Source organism: Pan paniscus, chromosome 3, assembly GCF_029289425.2.
Source record: "Pan paniscus chromosome 3, NHGRI_mPanPan1-v2.0_pri, whole genome shotgun sequence".
In the NCBI taxonomy this organism is placed as follows: Eukaryota; Metazoa; Chordata; class Mammalia; order Primates; family Hominidae; genus Pan; species Pan paniscus.
The window spans coordinates 31,375,006-31,386,694 of NC_073252.2; the positions used below are offsets into that span (position 1 = coordinate 31,375,006).

Sequence of the window (11,689 nt, forward strand, 5' to 3'; positions counted from 1 at the left end):
ACATTGCAACATGTCTCAGCCAATTAGGTTTGTCAACTTCCTCTGTGGTCCCCAATCAAGTGTTTTACTTTGGAAATGACAGGAGATCCTTATTAAAAGTCATGCTTCTTGGATAGAGATGTGGCAGCTTGCATGTATATGATGGCACAGAAGACAAGCTGCCTTTCGTTAAAAGCAATAGAGGAAATCAATTTTGGCAGAAAATACTCCAGACTGTGAAGTAAAGACTGAAGGAAAGAACTGAAGAGCATCTCACTTATAGCTGATTGGAGATTCAGTCAATCTATTTAATAAATGAGTATAATCTCTTATGAGCTGTAGGTAGTTTAGGTACACAAGTTAAAAAGTAAGAAGACTCGTTTGAGCATGAATATAGAATTACAAGCTGTTTATAATGCATCTCAAACAACAGGAAAACAAGTGCAATGAATTTCAAACTAAAAACACAAATTAATCCCTGAAAAGCAGCCACCTGTATAAGTCACTGTGTAAGTGAACTGATATATTGTGTGAGACATAAATGTGGAGAGATGATTGGAGACAATTCAGGGTCATTTCTGCAGGGAATAACAACCACATTCATAAAGTTTTTTTATATTTTAGAAGCTAAATTCCTGATTATTTTCCCATGTCCTTGCTATTCACTATCATAAGAAAAGAGGAGCAATTTGAATTTGTTGAAGCAGTGAAAAAAAAAAAGGAAATATTTTGAGTAAAATGCAGACCTGATCTTACACTTTGCATTTCTATCCTTTTTTCCCCCTGTTCAAAGCATTTAGGTCAGGTTAAAAAAAAAAAAAGAAAAGAAAAGAAAAAAGGATCCCAAAATAGGAAATATTCTCAAAGAACTTGCAGTTTGTTCATTTAAACCAACTAGATTACAAAAACCATTAATAAAATTTGTCAATAATTTGATTATTATAATGCATCTAAGATACATATTTGAGAAACAGACAATTTAGGGTAAAAAAATGAGTGGGAAAGTACTTTTTTCTTTTGATGAAAAAATTAAGAGAATCTGCTCACTTGTAAGTCAAATGGCAGCATCGGCAACTGGAATAAATAATTAACCTTACATTTTACCTACAGGAAAGGGTCAGCTAATTCTAGATTTCCAGTGTAGAACACTAGAATTTCCTTGTTAACGCTTAGTCAAGGGCATAAAAATCCCAGGACGCTGTTTCAATAATCGATGGGCCGACAAATGTCAATACTTCAGTTACCCATCATTGAAGGAAAAAATGACAAACATTAGTGGAGAGCCTTCATTTAGGAGATTTAGCCAAGTAAAACGTCTAAAATATCCTATACAAATGTTAAACTACAGGGGATGGGGTGTGGAAGCAAAAGCAGAAAGTGTACATATCTTGGGAATAATTTAAATAACTTCCTCTTCTATTTTAAACGAATCTACTAGGATTGTGCATATGCACATCTCACTGATTCCACTGGTTGCAAATGTATTTTCAGAGGTCAAATTTGTCAGTCTTTAAGTCCCAAGCCTTGTAATAAAATGATACCATGTGATAACAACTGGAATGCAGTCATATTATGTTCTTTTGTTTGTCAATAAAAAACAATAAAACATTTTAAAGAACACCCTTCAGGTTATTGCCTCAGAATCTGTTGAAGTAGAACAGGCTTTTCTCTCTCCCATTCTCTCTTTCTCAAACAAAGTCTGTAAAAACATTCTTAATATTTAGAAAATACATAACCATTCTCCAAAGACAGACACATGCTTTCAATTATACATACAGGTAATTATTAACTGTCATCTTTAATCTTGTTTCCTAAGAATTCTTTGTACATGATTTAGCCTTTTAGAAGTAAAAGTCATTTCCCATTCCATTGGACAGCACCATTAATTAGAGTACATGCTAGTTCATCCAAAGTTTAGTAACTTACCCATATTCACCCAGTACATTACATTTCAGATAAGATGGCCTATGTATTTTGATGTGAACACATCAGCACATATTAGGTCATTTGGCATGGTAGGAGGGGGGTGAGGGGATGTGGGCTAGGGTGGGCAGGTGCGTGATATTGCTAGTATGCTTATACCTGTAACTACTGGTTCCTTGCTTTTTACTTTTTACCACATAATGTGCTGTCAATTTAGGTTCTACTTATGAGTCACCCCATGTCTTAGAATGTATTTTAAATATAAGGTTTTGCATATTTGCATTCTGTGAATAATGTATAAGCAGGAAGAAATCCAATTGGCAAAAGCACACCACTTCTGGGATAATTTATAAATCCAGAAAATTGTCTATTTGGATTTAATAATTTTTCTTATGGATATGGAAAATATTAGCACCCATACAAATTTACCTATGTATTTAGAGCTTCTAACTGAGACCATCCTCATGTCCCTGTCCTGTAACAAACACACATATATCTGTTTCATCTACACACTTAAATGTATCATTTTGTCTACTTTCCTGTTCTATAATATTGGATGTCTTTGCAAAACCTTATCTTTGATGCACATGGGATTAAAAACTGTCCTATGGAATGATGAGCTAGAGGGTGTTGGGAAATGAGAAATAAGATGGTAAGGAATATATTTATATATTTCCTCCAATTTCATATAGATCAGGGGAGCCTGTTGAGGAGTGTCAAATACTAATGGCTTATTCTCCTTGGATTTCAGATTCAAGGCCTCTTCCAGATGTAGCCCTGACTGGGAAGTGCACTCGTGAGTGTGATGAGTATGGCCACTCAGACTCCTGCTGGATGCCGGTCCGCACTTCTCCGGAGAGGAAGAAGAGCCAACCTAAACTGTCCACTTTCATGCCTGTTGATGAACGAGGAAGCCAGGAAAAGCTGGCCAATGGGGAGGCCGCCATCATGGGTGACCGCAACAGAAACCTCCTGAACAAAAAGTTGACCTCATCCTATGAGACCTTCAGTGCAGCTAGTTTCAGCAAAAATGAGGAAGCCAACCCTGAGGATATTCCCCTTACAAAAACAGGGGAATATAAGCCATCTCCTGTCAATACTCTCACTAGAAGAGAAGTTTACCTGTAGGCTATAAAGGAGCAACAGCAAAGTTCTTTGCATGTATGAAAAGGAGAATAAGGGGCAAAAACCTTACAAAGCGAAACGTTTAATCACAAAGAGGGGGCTACCAAAGAGACAAAGCTTTGCCTGCCACTTCTGCCTCCAGATCAGGCCTTTAGTGATACTGTTAGCCTGATTCTACTGTACAATGTAGAAACCATCCTTGTTACTTGCATGTCTAACCCCTTCACTGATTCCCAACCTCACTTTCTCTTCCCCACCCCTCTCCAAAAAAAAAAAAAAGAAAGAAAAGAAAAAAAAGGGGGGATAGTTGCAAGTTTCTTTCACAGTAACTGTACGAAGCCTGATTAGCAGAACACAACACACCCTCATTATCCCTAAGCTGAAGCATGATTTTAGTCACTTTGATTTTGTTCGAGTGTCATCTGGCTGGTCAAAAATAAGCAGGACAGATAAAATGTATTTCAGACATACCATCAGAAAATGGTTTATCACCATCAAAGGCAATCCTTTGAAAGTGATAGAGTCCCTCTAAAGGTACAGTCCTTAGAAAGAGGGGCTGCATTAAAAAGCATTTTGGGAAGATCAAAGCTTTAATATTCCAACAAAGACTAAGAGCAAAACAATACTCGGTGGGTGATTGCAGTCCTAAATTGGCATATGTTGTTATTTTCAGGTCAAGAGCATCAACTTCAATTCCATACATTCACCAAATATTCTCAGTATACACACAGTCTTGATTACATGTATCAATTTCACCAATTATGACTTCTAAAAATTATATATATTTTTTCAGAACAAGACCACTATTATTAACTAACTTGAACAATTGTATCATCCAAAGGCCAAAGATCATATGGCAGATCAGGGAAATCATGAAGTTGGTTTGGTCTTGACGTGGAAAACCATTAAGCAACAAAAGCAACTGAACCCATGTATGCACAGAAACAATCAAACACTAGTTCATTTTATAGTGCCCAGGAAAATGTTCCTTCTTTTAAAATGGATTTTATTTGAAAGCTCAGAAAATGAAAACTAGTGAGATATATTTTTGGTATTATAATAGGCAATTGGTTGAGGTTCAAGTTTAGTTTCAGGTAATATTATCAGGGAAGATTCCATGTTTTAAAATAGTATTTATGGATCATGGGTAGGTTAAGAAAGATGCATTGGCATATAGTCTTGATAGTTAAGTCCACGATTATCATTTTAGAATCCAGGCTATGCTTGCTGCTCTTTTTATCCACATTTAAATTACAATTGCATTTTTTACTTGTTCAGTGCACACTTTGATGCACCACAAGTGCATTAATTTTGAATCGTGTGCAATATAGAAATATTTTGAGACTCACAACATTGAAACAAGGTGACACCCTAGTTGACTTTATCACTAATGTGATTTGAACATTATTTAAACAAATCTAGACTGAACATGAAAGAAAGGAGTTTTGGGCAGTGACATTTTTCACAGAATGTATATCTCAAAGGTGAAAGCAGAGTTTTTCCAGTGCAATAAAAAGAAACAGAATATGCAGATTTTGAGCTACTCGCTCTATAGAGGATAACCTAACACGGCTGAAAATTGAGCTGGGACATTCAGACGAAAGTGACAATCCATGGACAGAATAGGGAATAACAGGTGTGAAGAGAACAAACTCATCACTGAATGTTTGCAAGCTGGTTAAGGCATAGCCTTGATGGCTCTCTAGCAAACTGTAGAAACAATGTAGCTTTGGGTAGTTTCATGCTTTGCAGAATTTCTTAGACTATAAAGTGACACAGCCTGGAATATAGGTTGATAATTCACTATAGGTCCTCAAAATACTTATCTTTGAAAACCGCTTCTCTGTTTGGTGGGGTACAATTTGGGGGTCATTTCCTCATGCTGTTTCTTAAATGGAGTTTTCATTTTGATGTTAGTTTATGTATAATAGGTAGGATGCAAAAAGATATGTAATTGAAACAAAAAACATTGGACTAAAATATCAGTAATTGAACATGTTTATGTTTGATTATTATTTACACTATGGAAAGATGCAATTCTAGTACTTTGTTAGGAAACTGCATTAAAGCAGTTCTGCCTTGTATAATCTGTAAGTACCTATTAAGACAAAATACTTCTAAAGATACTTATGAAATGTATACATATTTTTTCTTGCACGTTACAAAGAAAATACTCAATTGCATAACACAGATGTTTGACAAACTTTTTTTTTTTTAATGCATTTCTTTCTTTCATGAGACATTGAAACCACTGATAGCTCATTTCACCCTATCTTAAACCCTTCTCTTGTCTATAAAACTAATACGGGTCACACCGGACCTTCGGATTAATTGGATCCACATTCCCCAATGATGTTTGCACCCCATTCAAGATAGCCATGCCATTGTCATTTAACTCATGAACCTCTCTTTAAAACTAAAATGGGTGTGAAAGAATAAAATTCAGTGTACTGTAAGTATTCACAGTAATTCTAGTAGAATTAGCTGTCATAACATGTTTATTATATAATGAGCTGGCATGACACAGAAATATATTTTGTGTTTGTATGACTTTTATTTTAAATAGGTTAAATCTGGTGCCACTCCATATATAGAGTGCTTTTGAAAAAAAATCAATAAAAAGAAACAAAAAAAATAAATGAGTGAATGCAAAATAAGCAACTGTGCCTTTTATACCTGTTGTTATGGTAAAAAAACGGTTGTTGGGTTTGGACAATGAGGGGAAATGGGCTATTCCCAACTTTTTTGATCCTGTATATTTGTCCATGTTTATTTTCTGAAAATAATAAATAATATATTAAAAATTTGCCTTCTGACAAACTCAGATAATGGACCAGTCTTAAATATTGTTATGTCATAAAGCAAAGTTAAGGCATTAATATGGGCTGCTTAAATCTGAGGAGAAGATGAAAGCGTTTATTGTAAGTGTAACACAGAGATACTATCAGGAGTGAAATCAGTCCATTTGGCAAGGTAAAATACTGATTTAGAGTTTTATTCTTTATTTCTTTTTTGTTGTGTTTCTTTCAGCTATGGTTTCATTTTGGTTGTACAGTATATAAACCATATTTGTTTTCTGTACACAAGACTCTCAAGTGAATTTTGCATGCATTATACATTAGGACACATTTATAAATTAATGAGTAACTATATAAATTTATGTGTATTAAAACGTCTGTAGCTTCAATCTAAAATCTACTGCTCTTTCTGAATCTCCAGATATCATTTCTGTATGGTTTCTGACTGGCCTGCTGCCTGAGTTTCAGAAAACAAGGGAGGCATTATTTTTATGGGAGGAGGAACTAAGATGGTACTGAGGATGTCTGACTGAAACACTACCCTAGGAAGCTGTCTTGTAGGAAAATAGAATAAAACACACAGACCAGAAGAAATTGTCAAGAATCAAACAGCCATCCAAAAACAGTCATGAGAAATCTACAGACCTAAATAATCTTAGGTATATGCTCTCAGTGAGAAATAAGAAAATGTGTCCTTAAGCAAAAATAAATAAATAAATAAATAAAAAATAAAAAGTGAGCATGATCATGAATATAGTAAATCTTGTGAGTTGTGACCTAGGTGAAGGTATAATGATAACATCTGGAGGAAGCATCATTTGTTCAGCTACCTAGGGTTTACTTTCAGACTTTTCCTACAGTTTAAAGCACTTGTGTTCAGTGTGGTACGATCTGTTTGTAATGTTAATCATTGACTATTGTTCTGCTACTTGGATGTTGATAGTGAAGCAGAGAACAATTTATCATCGTTTATTATGAGTCACTATGCACGCAACTATGCTTAACATGGCGAAATGTATTAAACACTCGTCCAACTATTTATGAAATACTTTGCATAATTTAATTTGCTTTTGTACAGTTTTATGTAAATAAATTGCTTGTCATTTTTGTCTCTGCAAATTAAAATATAACATGGTCAAATGGTTTCACACTTGTAAGTGTACTTCTCTGTTGACAGGTAATTCAGTTTTGATTGGATGAAAAGTGAATGGATGCATGTACCAGTTTGATTTAAGATGGTTTGATTCCTTGTAAATTAAGACACAACAAGGAGGCTAATGTGGCAGCAATTGTTGATTTAGGGGGGGCCATTCATAACTGTCACATTACTTTGCCTCGTAGTGGAATAGAACTCGGATCCTTCAGTTTCATCAAAATAATTCCTGAGACATTTACCTAGCTAGCTTATTATCTTAAAGTGTATGGCAGAAAAAGGAACTTAACATCATTAACATGAAGACTGATTTATTTTCAGAGGCATCTACAGGAATTTCACATTTAAGATAAAAGTAATCCTAAGTTAAAATGTATCTTTGTTTTGGAAATATTTGTTTTTAATCTAACTTAACAACAAATACAAAAAAGTTATAGGCTTTAAAAAATCATGCAAAATGTAGACAAAATAAAGGAAAAATATAATTTTTACTTCGATAACTTACTTTTTCTTTAATGGACTTTCTCTACTTTTCACGTTTTTTCTATATTTTATTATCTATTTTTAATCATTCCACTTACTATTTGTTATAAAATTCTGTCCCTAACTATTATAGTTATCTTCTTTATTTACTAAATTGGTATCTATTCGAGTAAGCACCTTTTCTTCTCCAATCTCTCAATTACGGCCTTTTTTCCAACTCAGAGACTTAAAAGAGAAGGAAAATACTTTCTATATATACTAACAGATTGCTTGGAATTTCTGTCCCATCTCACAATAGCAATGCTAAAATCTACCATGTGAAAAAATATTCTAAAGATCTTTACCTGAGGCTTCTCTACTAGTTTTTTCCCCTCTCTTATGTGAAAATGTAATATATTTTATTTATATTAGATGACGTATATTTTCTTGAATCAAAGATATCTCTGTAAATTGAGTTTGACAGGCAGCCTTTCTTCTCTAAAGAAGGAATTAGGGTGAAGTATGGTGAGAAAGTCTACTTCAAATTGGAATGGGGTGAAGAAGTGATATGTCCATTCATTTTGGCTTTCTGCTTTTCTAGTGGTGAGAGCTAAACATGAGTACATATTTTAATGGAACAGTACATAAAATAAGATCACTATGAAGTAGACTTTAAATTTTCACATAAGAGAGGGGAAAAAACATGGCTAAAAAAACCTGCATGGAACTGCTTCCAAGGCATAGATTTGATTATTCTACCATCTCTGATTCAATGGAAGAATTTCATCTCATAACTTAGAAGCTTGACTTTACCTGTTTACAGCAATACTTTACATTTACTATAAGATTTATCTCGAAAGTCTCATATCTGCAACGTAAGCTATAGTTAGATAAGCCATTTATCAAGGATGATTTTACTTTTATTTATTTTTACTTATTTTTAATTTATTTTAATTAATTAATTTTTAGAGACAGGGCTTTATTCCATCTCCAGGCTGGGGTGCAGTTGTTGGATCATAGTTCACCATCATGTGGAACTCCTGGGCTCAACGGATCCTCCCACCTCAGCCTCTCTCCCAAGTAGCTAGGACTACAGATGCATGCCACCACCCAGCCCAGGTAATTTTTTTTTTTTTTTTTGGAGGGGCAGCGTCTTGCTATGTTGCTCAGGCTGGTCTTGAACTCCTTGCCTCGAGTGATCCTCCTGCCTCAGCCTTCTCTGTTGCTGGGATTACAGCCACTGTGTCTGGCAGATTTTACTTTTAATAATTTTCAGGTTAATAAAAATTTGAACACAAAGTTCTACCAATATTAACATGTTTCCCTCTTCTGGCTTATGTACCAATCCAAACATTTTACATGATTTACCATGGTGACAAGAAAAAAAAAAAAACTTTCCACATTTACCTGAATAAAATAATTGTTTGTTAAAGTGGGAATTTCAGGAGGAGGACACTAATTATGCAGATAGACATCTAATTATCTTCACTTGACATTGCACAGCATACTCTGGCAGTAATTGTAACTTGTATAGTATTTCAGACAGCAAATTGTAAATCTTGAAAACCTCATAGCCACATTTCATCCTACTTAATACCGCTGACCTAGCCTATCAGGCAATGAGATTTTGGTGGACCTTGGCTTGATAAAAAGTCAGTCTAGCTTTAGGAACTCAAATGATCATGACCAACAGTCAGCATTATCAAAATTGATCAGATAATTGTAGAGCTCCCAAATTGACTTTAGTTTTCATTCAGCTGATTTCACAGAGAAATTGTCTATTGAGCTTTTGTCTTTTTTATTTTCTTTTTGTATTTTTAACCTTTTCGTGTCCTCATTCGAAAGCCTTTGCCACACTTTGAGAAGTTATTCACTCTGTGCCTTTACCCTTTCAAAAGCAAACCTCACTTTCCCAGCAGACAAGGGGATGTTAAATAGCTAACCAAGGTCCAGAGGATTTGCAACCCAAGCAGCTTTATTTTAATGGAAATTTACAATATCAGCTAACTTGAGCTCTTAGGAAACAGAGTGAATAGGGACTGAACTTACGTTTGTTTATTTTCTCTTATCTTTATCCTTTACTCTAATACTTGTTTATAAACTGCATGAAGGAAGGTGATTAGCCAAGATAATATAAATTTTCTAAGCTGCAGGGAGTGGGGAATGGATATGAATGTAAAATGTGGAAAGCTATTTATGCTTTCCTTTAACCCTAATTTTATTTTTTCCTGTTGTGTTTGGGTTAAATGTAAATTGTATTCATTTGTTGATTTTAATATGTGTGACCCACACAGAAATAATTTTGTTTATTTATTGAACCTCCTGTGGGAAGATGCTTAATAGTTTATAAATATAAAATTGTCCCCAACACTACCAGATGATGCTAAAAGATTTATAGTTTATTCATGATGTTCAGTTTTGTTTTTTTCCATTAAGTTATCATGGTTCAAATTATCCATTACCAAAAACGTCATGAGAAAGATGCATGAGATCAACAAAGTAATTTCAGATATAATCGTAAAGAGTAGAATGAGTTTTGAAAGACAAAAGTGTTAATGAGTGTGCCTACTTTTTTTTTTTAAAGTGCATTGTTAAAGAAACACTTGATAAGAAAACTAAAAAAAAAAATAAAAACAAGATTTTAAAATTTTGTCAATTTAACTAAAAGTGCATGACCATATCCCAGACTTAGTAAAATTGTTGTAACTTGATAGGATCATGTCATTTTTTGTGTGCTTTATATAATATTACACAAAATATATTTATTGCAATTTTATGGATAGTTATCAAAACTTGACTGCATATTTAAACCATTTTATAATACATTTATGTAGAGGAAGCGAGAGCAAAATAGTAGAAAGAAATAAAGTAAGTAGTTGCATAGATCATTTATTTATAGTTTTATCATCTGGCTTTAGAAGGAAAATAATTATTTGAATGCTTTTCCAGACCCTACAATACAGCTGGAATATGCTAGAATAGCTATTTCTTAAACTGGCATTTGAGGTCCACTGAGAGAAGACAGACTTTTAGGGGTCTAGGTATTCTATAAGAATTTTTTTAGTTTTATTAATATAATAAAGTAATATTTCAGCATATTTTTCTTTTTTTTTCTTTTTTTTTTTTGAGACAGAGTCTCACTCTGTCACCAGGCTGGAGTGCGGTGGTGCGATCTTGGCTCACTGCAACCTCCACCTCCCAGGTTCAAGTGATTCTTCTGCCTCAGCCTCCCGAGTAGCCAGGACTACAGGTGCAAGCCACCATGCCCAGCTAATTTTTGTATTTTTAGTAGAGATGGGGTTTCTCCATGTTGGCCAGGATGATCTCAATCTCCTGACCTCGTGATCCACCCACCTTGACCTCCCAAAGTGCTGAGATTACAGGCATGCACCACCGTGCCCAGCTGAAACTGAGTTTCATAGAATGAAAGTTTGCTTTGTAAGTCAATGTTTACTCATCTATTGTGTGAAAAACTGTATTCTCTGCAGTTTGAAAAGATTTTTTTTTCTTTACAAGAGCCCATATTTTACTCAGTTGTGAGAACCACCAAATCAGAGAAATGGATAAGTAGCAAAGTATTAAACAATATGAATGATTAAAGTAGAATATATTAGCATATACAGAGAGTGACAAACTTTTTCTATAAAGGGCCTGATTATAAATATTTTAGGCTTTGTAATTCAAGATTCAAAATGAAGGATATTGAGTAGGTATTATATGACAGGAAAGAATCACATCTTAAGATTTTTTTTTCAATCACTTAGATGCATAAATACCATTCTTCATTGAGAAGACATACAAAATAGGCAGTGGGGCTGGATTTGGCCAGTAGATTTTAGTTTACTGACCATGGTATACCCAAAATGATTTCAACTGATACGAATTTTAGAATTTATTACTAAAATTTCCTTTTTTATGCCTTCCTTAAATATGTTCCTGTTTGCCTAGAACAGTGCTGGTTTATGGCTTTTCCAACACATTCATTATTATTCATGCTTAAAAGTTAAATTATGAGGTCACCCTAGTTATCAGAGTCTTTCCTTCTCGTTGACCAGCTTCCCATTGACTAGTTATGTAAAAAATCTCACCCCTAGATCACAAAAGTTTGACTCTGTAAGAGAAGCAGGTCATTGTGCACAAAGTCCTCAGGCCACTGGAAAAAAAGCTCATATCCTAATGCGGTAATCATCCTCCACTTAAAAAGTTAAAAAAATAAAAAAGAGTGTCTTATTCTAGAAGTGCCCACTTG

General features: G+C 34.3%; 1 protein-coding gene across 6 annotated transcripts in view; it reads left to right on the top strand.

Moving 5' to 3' along the window:
* The window catches only part of PCDH7 (protocadherin 7), a 428,766-nt gene extending 421,796 nt beyond the window's left edge, over positions 1–6,970 (top strand). For 4 of the 6 annotated variants that reach the window (XM_034958414.3, XM_034958415.3, XM_034958413.3 and 1 more), the window contains one exon: positions 2,654–6,970. In XM_034958414.3, the coding sequence (XP_034814305.1) occupies positions 2,654–3,030 (377 nt within the window). In that variant the 3' untranslated portion in view covers positions 3,031–6,970. The remainder of the gene's footprint in view (positions 1–2,653) is intronic. The other 2 variants (XM_034958422.3, XM_034958416.3) reach the window with 2 other exon arrangements.
* Positions 6,971–11,689: the final 4,719 nt, after the last annotated feature.